The 22,286-nt window shown below is 35.0% G+C and overlaps 1 protein-coding gene across 1 annotated transcript in view; it reads right to left on the bottom strand.

Annotated features, from left to right (window-relative positions):
• Nucleotides 1-20,475, bottom strand: part of LOC103581862 (utrophin-like) — a gene marked incomplete at both ends in the record, with an annotated part of 28,910 nt that extends 8,435 nt beyond the window's left edge. Inside the window, 4 exons of the mRNA XM_008563597.1 lie at nt 5,524-5,584; nt 8,777-8,855; nt 11,258-11,404; nt 20,207-20,475. Of these exons, the coding sequence (XP_008561819.1) occupies nt 5,524-5,584; nt 8,777-8,855; nt 11,258-11,404; nt 20,207-20,475 (556 nt within the window). The remainder of the gene's footprint in view (nt 1-5,523; nt 5,585-8,776; nt 8,856-11,257; nt 11,405-20,206) is intronic.
• Nucleotides 20,476-22,286: the final 1,811 nt, after the last annotated feature.

The following is a 22,286-nucleotide window of genomic DNA, read 5'->3' on the forward strand; positions in this document are numbered from 1 at the left end:
TTAAAATTTTTTTTTTTTTTTTTTTTTTTTTTGGCAATTGATGGATTAGGGCAGGTAGAGGTGGTCTTGGGAAATGAGAAATGGGTCTAAAAGAACTCTGCAGGATTACCAATAATGCATACAGGTACAGAGAACAAAAATATAAAGGGTGATGTGATACATTGAGAAAACACTTGATTTAGATCTATTCAAAGGGGAAGTATGAACACAAGAAAGAAATTCATGATAGCGGTGTTTACAGATATAGATTAGTGTATTCTGGTTAAATTCAGTGTAATATCGAGGAATGTCAGTTTTAAAGAATGTGATATGTGTGGTTTAGATAGTCAGAGGTTACTAAAATGTCTACATTAAAGCTGTGTGTATGTGAGATCGCACAAGGCACTTAGGGCTCTATCGAAAATGAATGTCTGCACTTCAGATTCCAGTGAGAACAACTGTTAGGTTGAGATTGATGGTGAAGCCCTTTCATAAGAGCAGAATAATCACTTGTACCCAGACTAAGGCTTACAGAAAAGTCAAGTACTCAGGGTTTAGAGAAGACATTGTAGGAAAAAGGGAAACCATATTTCCTAACTACACCTTCACTGAATTCTGTTGAATAGTATGGTTTACCAACAGGCTGGATGTGTTGAGAACCACCTGTGTTTTAAGGTGCACGGACTTGCACTCCAGCTTCATTGGCTGACTTTCTGAGGGATAGAAATCTACCCACTGACAGAAATCTCCTGACCAAGTGAATGGAGAAAGGTGGAGGTGGCCAAACAGTTTGTTTCCCTGCCTCAGAACTCCTGCCAAGGTCCGACTGGCAGGCCTGTGGAGAAGGATATCTTCTTATTTACAGAAAAGCACATCTGTGCATTTCCAGACCATAGCATGACATTTCCTCAAACATACAAAACACATATTTGTCTATAAGAATTCACCTATAGAAAAGCCTACACAAAGACAGTATGGAGTACTGGAAAGCACATGCATTTTGTCATTGCACAGGTATGCTCAGGAGCTGGCATATAGTAAGTGAGTAATAAACCAGACATAGAATGAAAGAAAGGATTGTTTGCTCATATTTTCTCCACTATTCCTCTCCTTCCCAAATATAATCCTTCATCCCACCCAAACTTTCATGTTTCTGAACATTTCTGTTCTCTGCCTCAACTAATACAGGGACCAGGAGGCAGTACCACATAGTGGTCAAGAGTTCAGGAGCTGGAGATAGTCTCTGGCTTTGAATGCTAGCTCTTCCATTACTGGCTGTGTGATCTCAAGCATGCTGTGTGTGTACTTATTACTTACTTATTAACGTACTTACTAAGCCTTGCCTGTAAATGGGGGTAACGATAGCACCTATACTTCACTAGACTACTGTGAGAATTAAAAGAGATAATGCGAGCATGTAGTGGATTGAATTATGTCCCCCCAAAACTCACTGAAGCTTGAATTGTGTCCCCCAAGTTTTATGTATTAGAAACTTAGCCCCCAACTGTGACTGCTAAGAGGGTGGTAAATCCTATTATGGTAATTGAAAAGTGGAGTCTTGAAGAGATGATTGGATTATAGGACCATTCAGTAGTGAATGGATAATAATGGGGGTCAGGGGCGTGGTTCTGAGGGCTTTAAAAAGAGAGTTAATGAGGAGGTTACGCTCTCTGCTCTGCTGTCTGTGCTCCACCATTTTGGCAATGTGATACTCTATCATCACTATCGCCACCATCAAGACCCTCACCAGGTGGTCTTTGGACTTCCCAGCCTCAGAAACTGTAAGCAATAAATTTAGTTTTCTTTTTAAGTCACTCGTTTTGAGTATTTTGTCATAAGCAACAGAAACAGACTAATACAAAGCACAAGACTTAGCACTGTGCTTGGCAAATGAGTCTTCAAAAATGTCATTTATTACAATGATCATAATCATCTCTCATCACACCTATTTATATTATTATTGTTTCTGGAGCAAAATACGAAGCAGTAAGTTTTACATGATCAATGTGATATATTAGGAAACTTCAAACCAAAGCTTTTATTCATCATTCCTTTTATCCATTAGACTCCCTGGAGATTAACTTTTAGCAAAGAAAATGAACAGCTTGTATAAAACACAAACACATAACCAGAAATTCATAATAAAAAAGATCTGACTTCCATGGTAGATTTTTGTATATTGTAAAGGCAGCGAGAGGCATTTCAAATCCCCAAGAATACAATGAGTTCTCATTAGACTATAACTACACTAGAAAAGAAAAAAATAACTAGATCAGTTTTAGAAAGCCTACCTTAGAGGCAGCAAATGTAATTTAAAGATATAGGTTTCAACTTAAGATATTAACAAATAGAGGGGTTTATACTACATAGAATCTTTTAGTTCAGATCTATATTCTATTATTTTCTAGAAACAAACGAGTCATGGAATCACTGCAGTACACACACTTCAAAATAATAAGGAATTATCCAGACAGACAAATGCTGTGGGAAGCCATCAAAGTATGTTTTAACTGATATATAAAATCAAAATATGAAATAAAAATAATTTGTCCTTCCCGTTCTCCTTTCAACTTTCTCGCTATATTCTACCTACACATTATATTTTTGTTGGCCAAATTAATACATTCTAATTTGCCCCAAGAATCTCTAATTGCATGACAATCATGCTAAATTTGTTGTCAACATTTTTCTTCTAATACTTGTGCAGCCATGCAAAGAGAAGTGTATATTAAAGCCTTTTCATTCATCATTTACTTGCTTATTAATTTGGAGATTAAATTTGGTTTTCATAACAATTTTTCATCCATAATACTGGCTTTTATAATTCTACCTCTAGAGTTTGATGTTCCTTCTTTATGAGGAAATAAACTGTTAAATTGTACAACAGAGCAAGTAATGAAAGATTCTGGCTAAATAAGTTTTGTAAAAACCGGAGAATTTGCTCTACACAAATGGGCAAATTTCTAAATATGTAGAAGACTTCAAAAGACATTTAACTTTAAAACTATATATATTTTTAAAAATCTAAGGTTGTATTACTAATGGAGAAGATATTTCAGGATGCTACAGTCCCAATGGCCATTTTTAAAAACAGTGTCCATCATTGTTTATATATGTTTTCCAGTGCTGGATATAGTGCTCTAGCCAATGGGATGCCAGGTAAACTAGCTTTTACTCCACCAGTCTGCCCCACGAGAACTCTTAGGTTGAGCAAGAATGCAGTCCTACCAGAACCTACCAAAATTGTAAACATTCTGAATTAGAGAAATCCTGACTTAGACAATTTAATTATCATTCATATATAATTGACCTAGGCATACAGATATTCCTTTTAATAGTAGAGCCAAAATTAAGGATAGACTTTTAAAGTCCCGAGTCAAGTGGATAATGATTATATAAACATAATCAAGTATGAGGTTTAATATTTTCTTTGTATAGTAAAAAGAAAAATCTGCCTTACTGGATCCAGTTTACATTTTGAAAAACTCAGATGATATAGGGTTCTAGGTCCAGTCAGTAAATAAATTAAGTACAATCAATTTTCACAGACTTCTAGAAGAGGGTACTTCAAAAAGTTCGTAGAAAAATACATAAGGCTGGCCAGTTAGCTCACTTGGTTTGAGCATGGTGCTGATAACACCGAGGTCAAGGGTTCAGATCCCTGTACAGGACAGTTGCACAAAATAAAAGATAATATGAATCATTCCATGAACTTTTTGAAGTACCCTCATACATATATTAGTTTTCCATTGCTGCTATGAGAAAGTCTCCCGGGCTAAAATCAAGATTAGCAGGGTTGTGTTCTTCTCTGCAGGTGCTAGGAGAGAATTCCATTTCCTTACCTTTTCCAGCTTCTAGAAGCTGCCTGCACTCCCAGAATCATGCCCCGCTTCCTCCGTCTTTAAAGCCAGAAACATAGCATCTTCAAATCTCTCTCTGACTGTGACCCTTCTTCTGCTTTCTTCTTCCACTTTAAAGACCCTTGTGATTACACTGGGCTCATCAGGATAATCCAGGATAATCCCCCTAATTTAAGGTCAGCCGATTTGCAACCTTAATTCCATGTGCAACCTTAATTCTCCCTTGCTATGTAACCTAACATATTCACAAGTTCCAGCCAGGAATTTGGATGTGGGCATCTTTGTGGGGATGGGGGAGGTCATTATTCTGCCTATCACAGTATATATCAGATTTATATCTAAACCCATAATATTCAATTCCATATTTACCAAAGCAAATTAAAATTCTTTAATACTTTTACTATTATTGTTATTATACTGTGCAATAAAAATGTAAAAAATTAGAAAAATATTCTAAATTTGGATTACATTATCACATCTTCTTTTCGAGACATATCAATTTGCCCAGACTCTGATTTCTTTCCATTCATGCTTGTACCCATTTGACACCAATCAACTGCTTTGACACCTTGTTCTCAAGGTTATCACAACTAAGTACAGTGCAGATTGTACACTGACAAGCAATAAATTCCCCTAAGACAATGTAGCATAGATTGCTTTTTATATTTATTATAAGTTAAGGCAACATTTTTTTTACCCTGAAGATACATTTTAGACCACAATAAAAGCTTTGTAAGAAAACACTATTTCACTAACAGTGGCTTTCCATACATATTTTTCAGGAAGAGGGATATTGGAAGAGCAGTAGTATTGGCATGGATTTTGGAGATACTATGTCCCATTTTAGGAATGATATAAAGGAAACTTGACTTAGAGATCTCCAACTGACTTCCCTGAGGTCACACAGCTAATCTAGGAGAAAGCTGTCTCCTGATAATACTATAAGTGAGCAGTCTCACAATTATGATGCCGTTCACCTTACACATAAAACAGAGTCAACTACAGCTCTTATCACTACATGACATTGTAAATCAACAGCTTTACTAACTTCCACTTCAAGCAATCATAGAACTAGTATTATATCACTCTGTCCCATGACAATACATAGATTAAGCCAAGGATCAAGTTCTACTCAGACCCTGCGTAAATTACACGTAATTTATAAAATGTCACATAATACAAAAAACAGCATGCAGAAAGAAGACACTAAGGTGACAACAAACGCAAGAATGATGAGTCTAAAGTAATAATGGAGATAATGTCCTTAAGACAAAGAAAAACTTAGAAATATTTATCTTTCATGATAAATCACTTTCTGGTAGATTAATATAAGAGTACAGAAATTTTCACAAGAATTTTATACGAGAAATAAAAACAGTTTAGAATCAGTACAGTTTAAGAAACATCATTATGTCAAGAGTATTTAGAAATTTCGTCATTTTATCCAAATATTTTAATTTCTGACTTAAAAATATCAGCTAAACACACCTGTAGCCCTATCCTAATAAATGTTGTTTTCACTCTGACTTTAAAACTAACTTCTTTCAAATATTAAGTATATATATTTCCTTCAGATAATAGGACTGAATTCCATTTCTAAAAGTTATGGGGCAAAGGGAGGGGAACCTCTTAAGTTAAAACTTTATTTTCTTGGTATAATAAAGGCGAATTAAAATCAACTTACTTGATGTAATAGGGCACTTTATTATGTGAAATGGATCTTTGCCACGGCAGCTGCACTGAAGCTGAGGAAACAAAGGGAGATTATTGGAAACATTGTTAACTCACACCTTACACCATAATGTGAAAAAACTGAACACATTTTACAGCAAATTCACTGGGAACTGCTCTGGTTTTTGAGCTGAATTCCTATAATTATGAGGCACTAGGCCAAACAAAGAACAACTTTAAAGATTGATTCGAAGTGAGGAAAGAAACAACACAGGTTCCATTTCTAATGCCAACTCTAACTGAACCTGTTGATAAAAATACTTTTAAAAAATCAGGTTTTATTGTTTATAAACACCACAATCTAAAACTTAGTGCCGTCTGGGAACTATATTCTGTATATACGAGGGTATTTCAAAGAGTTCATGTAAAGATTTGTATTATCTTTCACTTCTATTTTTCCACGAACTTTCTGAAGTACTCATATTTTTTCAAAAAGCTAAAATCAATATTAATTTTACTTGGTAGGTCCAGATTAAAAACTAGATTTCTCAGGACTGAATTTTCCAGATCACGAATAACTTTATTTTGCATCATATTCACAGGAATAGCTATTGTGTACAGGTGGCATTTAAACAAAATCAATTACATGAAATAAAAAAAAAGAAACAAATGAAATAAAAATAGGCAAAGGGTTGCAAAGAACCAAGGCAATCATCTGGGCATGAAAATTCCAATTATTTATTTTCATCTGAAATGCATAGAAAGCACAGTTTCTTACTTTTGCAGTAGACATTACTATGACTGAGATTTTTTTTTTAATTGAGGTACTTATTTTTTACAATTCAGTTACTTCTTATTTATAAAAATATATTGTTCCTACATTCAACCAATAATTTTCAGACTTATTTAAGAAGAGTAGTACATGTGAATCTAGAGCTATAAAGAAATTTTGCTGAATGAACTAATAAGAAAATTCAAATAAAACTTTGCAAATATCACTAGACCTTCATGTCGCCAATGATTTTTTTTTTCTTCCTGAATTGCATGCCGTATTAGTATCTTACAAATAGATAGCATTCTAAACTTTGCCAAGCACTTTTTAAATACATCTTTTGGTACGGAAGCCAGCAAGATACACATTAAAGTTCCATTTGATAGATGAGAAACTAAATACATAGAGATAAAATAACTTGACCAAAGACTGACGGCCAATAAACAAGCAGCCAGGCTCAGATATGACCTCAGGATTTCTGGACACTAGTTCAGCAATTTTTCTACTCAACAGTTCTTCCTCTTTTTATAAAACGCAAGCACGCCTTTCTCCAACTATGTCCATAAAAGTATAAAATAAAGATGAAAATGAGGAACTAGGTATATGAAACTTCTCATTAGAGGCAACCTCATTCAGCCTTGGCACCAGGCTAATAGGTCACTTTTTATTTTGTGCCTAACTAAACAGGCCTCTTTTATAACCATGGCTAATGTCCAAGAAATCTAATAAAGCCAAAGATTCCAGCAAGGGAAAACAGTTATTAAATTTAATAATTGGGATTTTGTTTACACTTCTTCATTCATTTTAATAATTATTTTGATTTGAGTAACATCAACTTCCTTGGACTGTCGGCGCTAGAAAATAAAAGGCTAAGAGCTTGAGTTTCACAAAATGTGTGTGAACTTTACAATATTTCATTTCCTAAAGAACATGACCTTGATTTCATCATGAGAGAGCGGTTGCTAGGTGAAAGCACAGAGTTTCTTCAACATTAGTAGATAACTGATCCTTAGAACTGTAAAGAGAGTCTCAATCATTTTGTAAACTGCTCTCTAATTTGGTCTTAATACATAGCATCATATTCTATAAAATTAAGTTTAAGAAACCTGGAATAGTTAATACTTAATGTGTATACTGCAAACCTATTTATTTCATCAACATTGACAGTATCCAAACTTTAAAACCACATTCTGGCATCCAGGTAGAGAGTATTTTACAGGAAAGATGACATATCACTCAAAGATGTACTACCTAAGGACTCAGGTTTGTAAAACAGAAAATGTGTGTGTGTGTATATGTGTGTGTGTGAGAGAGAGAGAGAGACAGAGATGCGGGAGGGAGTGATGGAAGGGTAAGAAATGGCTGATTAGGATTCTTAAAATTGTGTAAGAAAGCCTGACCTTTAATTAAGGTAAAGCAGTTTATCAACAGTGTCAGAAAGCTTAAGAGAAATTATAAACATTATTAATTCAGTTGGAATACATATTACCTCAGTTTTCTCTACGGTTATAGTTACAAAGAAGTTGTCATCATTGAGAAATAAGCTTTGCTCTAAGTTTTAAACCTTACTTAAATTGAATTAAATTAAACAAATTGCTTTCTTATATGTATTTGCCAAAGAAAATGAAGGGAAAAAAATTAATATTTACTAAAAGTATTTGTATGAAGAACTGTGTGCTAGGTGCTTTGTGCAACCTGATATGCCTTGTCATTTAATTCTCAAAACAACCAGAGAAAAATAGATATTATGGTATGTCAAGGCAAGGAAATTAACTTTAAAATTCACAGGTCTGCTAAAAGGCAGAGTGAATGTTTAAACTCAATCTGGGTGACTCTAAATCCTACCTTCTTTATTATCCTCAGTGGTGAACGATAAAGTAGGAGGTCAAATTATATATTCAAGATCTCTAATTATTTATTCAAGAATAGTCCATAAAATTAAAAATTCCAGTCAAAGAATATGACAAAAATCTACATACATGGTTTGTCTAAAACTGGAATACCTGACCAGAAGAAAAGTATGATCGCAGTGAGCCTAATAAACCAAAATCTTCTCATTTAAAGATTCGTGGAGAGTAATTTTTTTTTCTTTAAAAGCTACAGGTGCATTTTAAACTAATGAGCACTTTTTAAGGAAAAAAATTAATTAAAAATATTTAAATATAAAAATGAGTTTTTATTGTGAAAAAGTTCATAACATTTGCATATGAAAAAGTAATGACGATAGAACGCTATATTAGGTATCAAAACAGATGGTCTAGTGAAAAACTATAGCTAAGATGAAATGATTTTTGTTTCACTTCAAAGACATCAATTGTCATCATATTATCACAAATAATAACCAGTAAACAATATTTTCATTAATGTTAATACCTTCTTTTGTGCATTTATCTAAGTAAATATATTTATAGTAAATAATATGGCTTCTTGAACGACAGAGAGAGAATATGCTAATTCTCAGTCAGTGAGATCAGTCAGGTTTGTTTGTACTTACTAGAGAGAAAATGCTGGGAGGATGGTCCAAAATCTCTGTGGGCTTCCTGAAGCTGTTTAAGGCGATCATCCACAGAAACCTGCACATGCATAAATGCAAGATGATGTAATAACTCAATCTCAAAGTAATAACTTATGAATAACCTTGACTTAAATACTGTGATAAATGATGCTACTGCCCAAGATATGATTGCTTGTATGGACCCCTTCTCTATCTCTGGTATCAAAGTAATGGTATGAAAATAGACTCCTTCTGGCATCAAGAAACAGTAAGTAATACCAGGTACTCTTCTAAGCAATTTATGCAAATTAACTTTATAATCCTCACAATAACCATTTTGGAAAAGTATTATTATCACCACCATTTTACTGATGAAGACATCGAGACACAAAGAGGTACCAAGGAAATAAAGCTAGTGAGTGGCAGTGCTGGCATTCATACCCCTGGACACCTGGTGCCAGAGTCTATGCCCTGTTGTTATGCACTGCCTCTAAGGCAAGACACTGTCTCTAAAGCAGCTAAAGTCAAGATGTGGCCACGGGATCAGTGGCCACTCATCTCCCTTTTATAAGAAGGATGGCAAAAAGTGCTATAGGAAACAAATGAAAAAGAAATCTAAAATACTCCAGGAGAAAAACAGATGACTGGATAGATAGATGGAAGGATAGATAGAAGATAGACAAAGTGAAAAGACATGTGGCGTAGAATGTCTTCTTTTCCGCCAAGTTTGTATTTGATCATCTCTACATGGGGTTGAGATGTATATTCAAGTGTATACCGGCAGTTTAATATACTCTGTATGTTTGTTTACACACATTCTATAGTTAGTTCTCTACATTATGAAAATGCAAAGAATTGCAACACTGAGAAACTAAGTGCAAATCAATAACAACTGCACACTGCCTACTGACACTTCCATTTCCTTTTTTCCTGGTTTTTGTATAGGTAGTGGTAGTCATTGTTCCACTCAGATTGACAATCTTGTTTTCCGTTGCCTTTGAATGAATCTTGTGTATGTCTGGCTCACTGGGCCGCTCTAGTCTCTCTTAGATAGTTATTTAAACTGCATTAATATATACTTTGTTCATTAATGCCAAAAAGTATTTCACATGCCGTGCTTTAGGAGTAAAGAAAATGCTACTCCTGAAATTTAGCAATGTTGCCTGCTGGCATAGATTTTTCTCTTCTCGTCCAACTAGCAGCTAACATCTGAGCCCTAGCAGTTACCAGGATCATAGATAAGGATGAAAGAGTATGTGTCCTCTTTCAAGAGTAACATATTCCCTGATTTCTAATCTTTGGAGATGGTGAGAACAGAAACAGAATGGAAAGTAAATCAAGATGGACCACAGGAAAATCCACATGAGGATAATGAATCAGAGAAATGGAACAGAAGAAATAAAGAATAAAGATCAAACACTTCTGTAATTCCACTCACTAGAAAAGCACATACAAATTTATCACATTTTGCTTTACTAATCCCAGATTATTAACACTTTTTGCAAAGACAGAAAAGACTGCCAAATACTAATGCTAATTTCTTACCTCTTCAATTTCATTAAGAAAATGTAAACCATTGGGCATTTTGATACTTGAATTAATTCAGGAAACCTATTATACTATAAAACACTATACCTTTAAAATAAAATGCTTTATGTGCTACATCAAAATTGCATATTTATCTTATTAAATATCACATTTTAGGCCCCAAATATAGAAAGAAATTAGTAAAAAAAATTAGTTTTTCAATATTTTACTTAAATTAACCTGCAAGTTTTCAGGTAAAAAAAAAAAAAAATATATATATATATATATATATATGATTATCATGACTCCTGGGAACTCGGCTGAATGTGACAAAGCTCCACAAAAGCTGAGTCATATATGCCTGATTGGCACATGCAGTGGCTTGCAAATGCTGATACCAAGTAATACGAAACAGCAGCCCATGGTTTGACTTATTAAACCTGAGATGAGCAAGTAAGTTCTGGAGCCATTAAAACAACTGCATTAGAGCACCTAAGATGTAAGAGCTAAAAGTAAACACCACAATAGTATAAATGTGCTATCTGAAAAAAAAATAAGCAAGATACCTAAATAGCAACCACTTGGAAGAAAAAGTATGGAGACTTTAAAACTATGATGAAGGTAAGATAAATGACTTCTTTATAAGCCATTATGGGAAAAATGTTTCTGTGACCTACCATAGGTTTCAATTACTGTGATTTATTTGACCTTTTGCAATTTTCTACAAGTATCATATGAATAGTACATCAAAAAAATTACATTAAAATCTATATTCATGAATAAATAAGGCCCTTAGGTTCAAGATACTGAAAGACAAATACCCAATATCATCTCATGCTAAGTTCATTATCAAATACAATAATAAAGAAAGAGAAAATGATGGTGTGTAGTAGAATAATAAGGCAGGTTTAAAGGCCACCCAAGACTGCATGAGGAAGGGCGATAAGCTGATACCTGTAAAAGTTTCCACCGCATATTAAGGTCATCGAGCTGGCGAGACATCTTTACAGATGGATGCAAGTCAAGGGGAGACAGCTGACTGGACAAATCATTCACTGTTTTAACTTTTAAGTTGATTGGTGCAATTTCTTCTCTAAATGCCTGAAAGAAAAGGACAGAAAAGATGTCATCAGAAAAGAATATAACAAAGCTCGTATTTCCAACTTTCCTTCAAAGATAATGGCAAGACCAGCTTAGAGGCCACCAACTCTACTTGCCCAGTCGACAACAGCAGACATAATTCAGGTCTTCAGTAACCAGATGATCAGTCAAAGAGTCACCCTTTATTACCCAGAGAATCTAAATAGGCGTGTGAAGAGAAAAATCATAATGCAAACTCATCTAAATGATTATGTATTTCTTTCATATTTTTAATGACGTACAATTTAGTATAGAAAATGTCTGCCATTATTTTCCACTTTACTGATTTCTAGTCTTGATTCTATAATTTTCTTTCATATTTTCCTTTTGTTTCCTACATTAATACAGCTACCTTAGTATTTTTTCACCTGATGCACCAATTTAATTTGAACATGTTTCCATTTACAATTAAGTTAGAAAGTGGCCAGTAAAAACAACATTGCTAACCACAAAACCCATGCCTATTATATTCTCAAGAGGTAAAGTTTGTCCTTTCAAAATCATTTATGATCACTGTCTGTGGTTAGGGGTGCGGTAGGAAGAGTGGAGTCTATGGGAAGAGAAGTAAATGAGTCTTAGAACTGACAAATGCCACCTCCAAGCACGGTACAGAGAGCTGATATGTACGGGGACAGAGGGTGTATGTGAAGAGGGGAAGAAAAAATGAAAAATATTTTGAACCAATGGCAGTAATATGTACCATAAGAGCAAACAGAATATGGAGAACAGTATGTTTTCTCCATTCTTCACATAATTCCACCTGTGGTACAGAGAGCTGATATGTACGGGGACAGAGGGTGTATGTGAAGAGGGGAAGAAAAAATGAAAAATATTTTGAACCAATGGCAGTAATATGTACTATAAGAGCAAACAGAATATGGAGAACAGTATGTTTTCTCCATTCTTCACATAATTCCACCTGCTTCTCTGTTTATGTTCCCTTTTTCCAGCGAAATCTGCCAAGACCCTAAGGATCCTTTAAAAGACTCAGCCCAGTGCCCTTCCCATCAGGAAGATTTCCCTGAGGCCTGTCCCTTTGAAGCCTCCACTGGAGGCCCCTCCCATGCGTCTCCAGGCGTTCTCTCTACGTCTCCAGGCGTTCTCTCTGTTCTATCCATCCCAGCCAGGTCTTTCAGCCAGCACACACTGGACACACAGTGAATATTAGCATGGGGATATTCTGACTGCTTGGTGCAGTACCAAACCAGTTGTTAAATATTTTAAATATCAGCTCTTATCAGAGCACTTAGTACTTGGTATTATGAGCATCCATACTCTTGATGTCCCCAACAGACACTCTCCAGTATGCAGCACAAAGCTTGCCACACAAGAGAGGCAGAATTCATTTCTATCGACAAAGGAATTTTATCTTTTCTATATTCCTCACCCCTTAAGAGAGTAGGCATATGTCCATGAGCCCCTTTCTTTCACCATTCCAAGTTTAGTTAAGGAAATAATATGCAGTCACACGTCATTTGGCAGCAGGGATACGTTCTGAGAAACTCATCGCTGGGTGATTTCGTCCTTGTATGAACATCATAGAGTGGACTTACACAGACCTGGATGGTACAGCCTAGTTCACACCTAGGCTATATGGTATAGCCTATGCTTCCTAGGCTACAAACAGTACAGCATGTCACTGTGCTGAACACAATGATAATTATTTGTGTATCTAAACATCTCTAAACATAGAAGAGGTACAGTAAAAACATGGTATTATAATCTTATGGTGCCACTGGCCAAAAAGTCATTAAGTGGCATATGGCCATATATCAAACTGCTTTGAAGACTATAAAGTTTTATTAAAACACTGTAGTATTAATTTGACTTCTTGTTGATGCTTATAAAAAGAAAGCCTCTTTAACCACTTCCCTCTTTCCTTCTCTCTTCCAAAACTTTTTTGGTTACCTCTTATAACTCCCCCTTATATAACATAGCAGAATACACCATGCCACTTTGGCATAAGGCTAATTTTGAGTTAAAGACATTTAAAAAAAACAGCAGGTACAAGAAGGGCACTGTGACTCTCCACATTTTTTAATGAGAGCAGAAGATAAAACCCCCATATGGAAGATGTCCTCCCTACACCAGGAGGAAAGTAACCTTCCCATCACCAGGCATGGGAAGTTGGGACTGAGAGATTCTGTACAAACAGACCTCATCAAAATAATTCCTATCTTCTTTTAGTCTCTCCACATAATCTGGTCACTTTTCCATAACTGCCTGCCTTTTAAAACCGCGTCTCCAGGCGTTCTCTCTGCTCTATCCATCCCAGCCAGGTCTTTCAGCCAGCACACACTGGACACACAGTGAATATTAGCATGGGGACATTCTGACTGCTTGGTGCAGTACCAAACCAGTTGTTAAATATTTTAAATATCAGCTCTTATCAGAGCACTTAGTACTTGGTATTATGAGCATCCATACTCTTGATGTCCCCAACAGACACTCTCCAGTATGCAGCACAAAGCTTGCCACACAAGAGAGGCAGAATTCATTTCTGTCGACAAAGGAATTTTATCTTTTCTATATTCCTCACCCCTTAAGAGAGTAGGCATATATCCATGAGCCCCTTTCTTTCACCATTCCAAGTTTAGTTAAGGAAATAATATGCAGTCACACGTCATTTGGCAGCAGGGATACGTTCTGAGAAACTCATCGTTGGGTGATTTCGTCCTTGTATGAACATCATAGAGTGGACTTACACAGACCTGGATGGTACAGCCTAGTATACACCTAGGCTATATGGTATAGCCTTTGCTTCCTAGGCTACAAACCTGTGCAGCATGTCACTGTACTGAACACAATGATAATTATTTGTGTATCTAAACATCTCTAAACATAGAAGAGGTACAGTAAAAACATGGTATTATAATCTTATGGGGCCACTGGCCAAAAAGTCATTAAGTGGCATATGGCCATATATAAAACTGCTTTGAAGACTATAAAGTTTTATTAAAACACTGTAGTATTAATTTGACTTCTTGCTGATGCTTATAAAAAGAAAGCCTCTTTAACCACTTCCCTCTTTCCTTCTCTCTTCCAAAACTTTTTTGGTTACCTCTTATAACTCCCCCTTATATAACATAGCAGAATACACCATGCCACTTTGGCATAAGGCTAATTTTGAGTTAAAGACATTTAAAAAAAACAGCAGGTACAAGAAGGGCACTGTGACTCTCCACATTTTTTAATGAGAGCAGAAGATAAAACCCCCATATGGAAGATGTCCTCCCTACACCAGGAGGAAAGTAACCTTCCCATCACCAGGCATGGGAAGTTGGGACTGAGAGATTCTGTACAAACAGACCTCATCAAAATAATTCCTATCTTCTTTTAGTCTCTCCACATAATCTGGTCACTTTTCCATAACTGCCTGCCTTTTAAAACCTAATATAAAGTTATTTTGATTTTGCCACTTCTTTGAGTCTTCATTTCCTTATGGGGGCTCCTGTGTCACATAAAAACTTACATAAAATAAAACTGTATGCTTTTCTCCTGTTAATTTGTCTTATGTCAGTCTAAGGTTCAGGCCCAGATGAAAAACTCTAAGAGGGCAGAGGTAAAATTTTGCCTCCTCTACAAATGTAGAGAAAAATCATAAGGCTAAAGACAATCATCATGGTTGGTAAACATCAAAGTAATATTCAGTCAACTTTATTTTTAAAAAGAAATTTGAGTTTAGGCAAATCAAAGAATATAGTGTTTCAAATTCTTGAATATGCTCAGAAGCCACTTGAAGAAGATCAAGGTGGGATGATCAGTGAACAGTCAGAAAAATAGACCTGGAGCCCAGAGTCAGCATAAAAGATACAAACATTGGAGGTAGCGGTGTATAAACGATACCTGAAACAGTGAATGTAGAAGTCAATGTGCATTAAATAAGATCTATCACCAGAACCCCAACACCAACATTTCGAAGACAGGTAGAAGAAGGAAAGCCCACAAAGACATGGGAATTGCTGCAGCATGGAAGGAGAAAGAATTTAGAGTTGAGGCCATTTTTCTCCATTGCTGCAGATGTTGAGCTTTCATGGAGGACAATGTACACACCAGACAGATATGCGAATACAGTTAAATGAGAAAAGCAGCTGTATGGTAACAGATGTATTATAGGAGTAAAGAATTAACAGTTACTACAGATGCATGGAACAGAGGGAAGTGCGGGTTAGGGTGCAGAAAGAGAATTTTTCAGCCTGGAATTTGAGGAGGCCAGGGTTCCCTTAGATTCAGTCTGAGGATAATTATAGAACTCAGATCCTTCAAGGTTTATTCAATCATGATTTTAACTTTACACATTAATATTTTCTCTATGGACCCAAGAACTGTAATCAGCTTTTAAAGTCAACATCTTTTTGTTTTTTAGGTATTAAAGATTAAAAATAAAATGCTAGAAAATGTTCTGATGTTTATATAATTTTAAATAACCAGTTTTATTTCAAAAGGTGATAAAAGTTTTTTTTAATTAGACTATAACTTTGACAGGTTTTAAAACTCAAATTGAACGATAAAGGAGTTTAAATTTTTCCTCTATAGAAATAATGTTTTTCTATTATAAGCCACAGGTGAAAACAATAATAGAGCTTTGACAAACAAGGTCTTTGGGTTTTGTTTTTGCTTTTATGGTCAGGTGTTTTACAACAATGAGGAATCTTTCTGTCAAGCAAGTTTATCTTTGTTTTTTAAGGGCTTCCAAATTAAGGGACTTGATATAAAGCAAGTTTTAAAATGGTTTCAGAACTGCCATGTATTCTAGTATAAAGAATCAATTTATCATGTTTGACTGCACTTTCCTATAAGACAATAAGAGCCTATGTGGCCTTCCTTGCTATAAAAACAGAAACATCTGTTAATAGCAAAGGTGTTATCTGGCAGACTGTTGGCAGGTGTGAATACCAAACCCTTCTCCTGCCAGAAGGTGTGCATTCTGCAAATAAGAATTGAGGATTAATATTAATTGATATTATAATATTAATTGATAATTTGAAGGAGTTAAAATTATTTAATTAACACCCCCAAATTCTGTTTTCTGTTCACCTTGGCATATCTAATAATATTTAGCAGTAATCAGTACTTATTTTTATCTGCCCATAGCTTCAATAGGATGTGGGGTATACTTTAAAGCACATGTAAAACATCCAGACTTTGAATCTATTTTATTTGGCTTAATGAGACACAAGTTTTTATTTTCTCTTTTCCTAACAAGATGTTAAAATATTTTAACCCAAGGAATATTTTATTCCTTTCTATTAAAATAGTAATTATATTTTTCCTAGGTTTCCACTTAAGAAGAAATTTGAAAAAAAAAAAAAGGACTTGGATATAAAAGTTGGCAATTCCTTTAATCAAATGGGATTAACAACTCCCAAACTTGAGGACCTTTAATAATTCCAGATACAATTTTTCATTTCCGCGTCCCCCCAATACTAATCATTGTGTATTATAAACTGATACTTTCAAAATCAAATTGGTAAATTCTTGCTTTAACCAAGAGGCACTTTTGCAGTCCAACAGGACATACTTTTTGTAAACCACTAACTTAAAGATTTTCACTATTTAAAACTATTTATTAAATTACAAGAAGTGTACAAATTCCAAAGAAGCTATGCTAAAGGCTTTTTTTTTCAGTGCTTTAGTTTAAACTCAGGTCCATCCGTGGAAGTGGTTTTTAGGATCCTAGGGTTGTAGGGAGAAGCCTACTTAATTCATATAGGAGCTGGAAACATATGAATATTCACATTGAAAGAAGGCAGACACCAACACTCTAAAAAAAGTTTAAGTTTAAAATTTAATATTTAACTTTTAAAGCTTTAAATTCAAATAGTTGGACAAAGTTGGGTGAAAAAAGTCCCTGCAGTGAAAGAGAAGAGAAAAAAATCATGGAAACACAACTACTTCATTTGTAAAACGGGCAGCATAATAACACGAATCTTATTGAGCTGGTGTGAAGATTAAAAGAGATATCTATGTAAACTGGCTAAGAACAGTTCTTGGCACAAAGTAAAGCTTCAATAAATCAAAACCACATTGAGATATCATCTCACCCTGTTAGACTGGCTATTATCAAAAAAAAAAAAAAAAAGGACTTGGATATAAAAGTTGGCAATTCCTTTAATCAAATGGGATTAACAACTCCCAAACTTGAGGACCTTTAATAATTCCAGATACAATTTTTCATTTCCGCGTCCCCCCAATACTAATCATTGTGTATTATAAACTGATACTTTCAAAATCAAATTGGTAAATTCTTGCTTTAACCAAGAGGCACTTTTGCAGTCCAACAGGACATACTTTTTGTAAACCACTAACTTAAAGATTTTCACTATTTAAAACTATTTATTAAATTACAAGAAGTGTACAAATTCCAAAGAAGCTATGCTAAAGGCTTTTTTTTTCAGTGCTTTAGTTTAAACTCAGGTCCATCCGTGGAAGTGGTTTTTAGGATCCTAGGGTTGTAGGGAGAAGCCTACTTAATTCATATAGGAGCTGGAAACATATGAATATTCACATTGAAAGAAGGCAGACACCAACACTCTAAAAAAAGTTTAAGTTTAAAATTTAATATTTAACTTTTAAAGCTTTAAATTCAAATAGTTGGACAAAGTTGGGTGAAAAAAGTCCCTGCAGTGAAAGAGAAGAGAAAAAAATCATGGAAACACAACTACTTCATTTGTAAAACGGGCAGCATAATAACACGAATCTTATTGAGCTGGTGTGAAGATTAAAAGAGATATCTATGTAAACTGGCTAAGAACAGTTCTTGGCACAAAGTAAAGCTTCAATAAATCAAAACCACATTGAGATATCATCTCACCCTGTTAGACTGGCTATTATCAAAAAAGACAGAAAATAACAAATGCTGGCAAGGATGTGGAAAAGGGGGAACCCTTATACATTGCTGGTGGGACTGTAAATTAGCACAGCAATTATGGAAAAACATATGGAGGTTTCTCAAACTACAGATAGAACTACGAAGTGTCCCAGCAATCCCCCTACTGGGTAATATACCCAAAGGAATGGAAATCATGTTGAAGCGATACCTGCAATCTCATGTTCATTGCAGCTGTATTTATAATAGCTAAAATATGGAACCAACCTAAGTGTCCATTGTAGGATGATTGCATAAAGAAAATGTGGTATGTGTGTATATATATATATACATACACATACATACATACACACACACACACATGGAATACTACTCAGCCATAAAAAAGAATGAAATTCTGCCATTCACAGCAGCATGGACAAACTTGAAGAAAATTATGTTAAGCTGAATAAGCCAGGCACAGAAAGAGGAATACTGCATGTCCTCAGTTATATGTGGAACCAGAACAAAAACCAAAATCAAATAAAGTATAATAATAGTAATAAGTGGAACTATTAAAAGAAGATAGAAGAACTGGGGTTACTAGATGTGGGAAAGGAGAGGAAGAGAGGGGAAACTGAGAGGATGGTTAATGGACACAAAATTACATCTAGATAGAAAAAATAAGTTCTGTTGGTATCCAATAAACTCAGCAATCTATAATTAACAATGATTTACTGCAAGTTATCGGATAACTAGAAGAGAGGAGATCCAAATACCATAAAGAAATGATTAAGTTTACAGTGATGAATATGCTAAATACCTTCATTAGATCTTCACACATTGTATACATGTATTGAAATATAACTCTGTATCTCATAAATATGTACAACCAATATGTTTAAATAAAGAGTAAATTTAAAAAATAAAGAAACAAAATCATTGAAACAAAAAAAGGCAGCTATAATTATTATTCTATGTCTACACATGCATATATTCACTCATGTAATTTACCTAAGTATTCAGTTAATTTCCGAGATCTTCATTCTTTCCTATTCAGCTACATTTATACAAAGGGAGAATGTTATCCGATGTCTGTGTACAAAATGGAACTTTGGCAATAAAAGTTCCATTCATGATAGATATTGGCAGTCTAACACCTTCTAATTTTTCATTGGTTTATCTTTTCATTCTATTCATGACTACATAGTATACAGTCTACTGTGCTACTACAAACCCTACTGCACTCTAAATCTGTTATTCATGTCTCTTGTCAACTAAATTTCATTAACTTTCCTCTGGAGTTGTTCTAGATTATTGGAACCATAGGGGGTCTACACGACAGGTCTAACATCCTTAACTTTGAACAATTCCTGACTACAAACAGAATTTATAGTTAAACTAATCCTTCAGTAATATGCTCAGACAATGAGATAAAATTTTTAGATAATTCTCAGTAAAATAGTATGCTTTTAAATAAAATTCTAAATCCAACTACCAATTTACAGGAAATACAGAGTAGAGAGGAATCTGTAGACTACACCATGTAGATACAATTCTGCAAAATCCAAGCTATGGGAAACACTATAAAACAAAAAAATCCTGTTTCTTTAACAAAGAAATTGCAAGAAAAAGAAAAAGGGGATTGAGGGGAAACCTGGATATTAAAAAAGACTTAAATATTTCTTATGAAACAGGTAAACCTAATCTATATTGCTTAGGAAAGCACAGTTAGGTGAAAAAAAGAATAAAGAAAAATAAAAGTAAATTATTATAAAATTGCTTCACCATATGGGAAGCACCTGTCGTGACTCCTGACTCAAGTGGGTGTTACAGTGGTGTTGGCTTTATAACAACCCCTTCTAGCAATTTATAGATGTGACTCTCTATATTTGTATCATATTTAACAATAAAATATTTCTTGAAAATCCTTTGCCTTAGGCAGTGATGCTGACCATGGTTTTTTCGATGTGATCCTGCAGCGAGTCGATGAGTAGGTCTCCCACGGGTTTCCAGCCATTCCGCACGGCCTCTGCCTCCTTCATATCAGCATCCAGGTCGTCCATGGCTCCCTGCAGGTCTCTGAGCTTCTCCAACGCCTTGTCCACTTGCTTTTGCCAATTGCTAGTGACAGCATTTAGACTTTCCCACTTCTCTTTGACTTCAGAAGATTGTTTGCGCATGGCTTTGGCAATCTTTTGGGCTCGTTCCTCAGGAGTCAATTCTGTGATTTAAAAAAAAAAAAAAAGAAAAGAAAAGCAGTAGTTTGAATGTTTGACCAATTGCACATTCTTTATAGCCAATAAAGAATATCACCTTTCAAAGGGTTGCTACCAGGTATACAGAGACAGAGTCACACTGGCCAGGGTAAGAAAAAATTTCTCCATGCGTCCTCTGTTAATTTCCCACTATACCTAAACATATGCTCAAAAGAAAAAGAAAATAGTTACTCAGATTAATAAAAGGCCCAGAGTTTTTAGCCACTTCTGAATTTTAATATATTTGTAAACCCTGAATTGTAACAAGATAACACAAGAAATAAAACAATTTTTCTTTACTGTAAATTTAGTTACATAAAATCCAAAGTCACTTTTTCATTTCATTGTTCTCAAGAGAAATGAGAAGTGTAATTAGTAGAGAATAGCTATAAACAAAGAGGAAAAACTCTCAGAAAATAAGAATAATTTATTGTGTTTCTAAAAAAGTAACTGAAGACAAACAACATATCTTAGATACTTCATTATCTCTAAGTCTGTTTGGCAGTTCATTTTTTATAAAGGGTGTTTTTCTGCAGCCCAGAAATGAAGCACCTCCACAAACATTTCGACAGGAAGATAGCAAGATCGCAGGCACCATCCTAAATATGTGATACAGCAAGAGGGCTTCCAGAATGTCCAAAATAAACTTGGACTTTCAGACAGAAAGGGCAGGCCACGGGATGGGGGCAGAAAGAGTGCAAATCCAGAAGAAAAGCAAAGGATACAGACAGAAATCAAAGTCAAGTTCAAAGGCAAGGGTCAGAAACACAAAGACAGTGAGCTGACAAGACAAGGGCAGAGGAATGTGATGCACCCAGGGGACACTGTCAAAGCAGGCTGGACAGGTCTCCAGCACAGCCAAACACTCCTGGGGCCTCACTACCAGCTACATCTGAAGACACCTCCTTTCCTATCCCACTGGTTTGATAGTATCATCCTGATTGTCCACTGGAAACAGAGGCAGGTCAGAAACACACAATCAAGGTAAACTAGATTAAGACAGAAATGCATATTCTCCTTTGTGATAACATCCCATCTTTTAATATCAATCATATTAGCAATTTCCACTTCGCCTCAAAACATCCCAAATCATTCATAAAATGGAAGTTCATTGAACTTCATGGTAAGATGAACTTCACCGAAAGATAAACTGAAGCAAGCTCCCCTAAACTATAATTTTCATTCTCAACATAAATGTGCCTGCCTATCTGTCTTTATTTAAATATTATTTAAAAGTCATTAAAGGGGACAGAACACATACGTTTGTCTATCTAAATTTGCAGAAAATTCTAAACATTGATAATTAGACTTAAAGCAGCTTAACTGCAATAAATCTCTGGGAACCAAATAGACTTTACAGTCTATTTTACTCTACTTTACAGAGTTCAACAACCACAGAACTGTGAGCTGTGCTGTTGAAGTGCTGTGAGGCTACAAGACAGACTTGAATAATCCCTTGGCAACTAAGTTGAGGAAAAGAAGACAAAACATCACAACTGGTAGATAGGGTGAATATACGAGTACAAGATAAATAAGAAAATGTATGTGAATAGAGAACCAGCTTCAAGCAACAGTCAGGGGACAGAGTTAAGCCTGGAGAATAGTCCTAAAACATACAGCATGTCTGAGAAAAGATTTCTGAAGAAAGATATGTCATTAGAAAAGCAAACCTTATGTCAATCCTTATAACGTCAAGATATTTACAAAATGATACACATAATATTTACATTACATATATTTTATATAAAATATTATGTGTGAGAGGCAAATATCGTGC

Source organism: Galeopterus variegatus, unplaced genomic scaffold (assembly GCF_000696425.1).
Source record: "Galeopterus variegatus unplaced genomic scaffold, G_variegatus-3.0.2 Scaffold14127, whole genome shotgun sequence".
Taxonomy (NCBI): domain Eukaryota; kingdom Metazoa; phylum Chordata; class Mammalia; order Dermoptera; family Cynocephalidae; genus Galeopterus; species Galeopterus variegatus.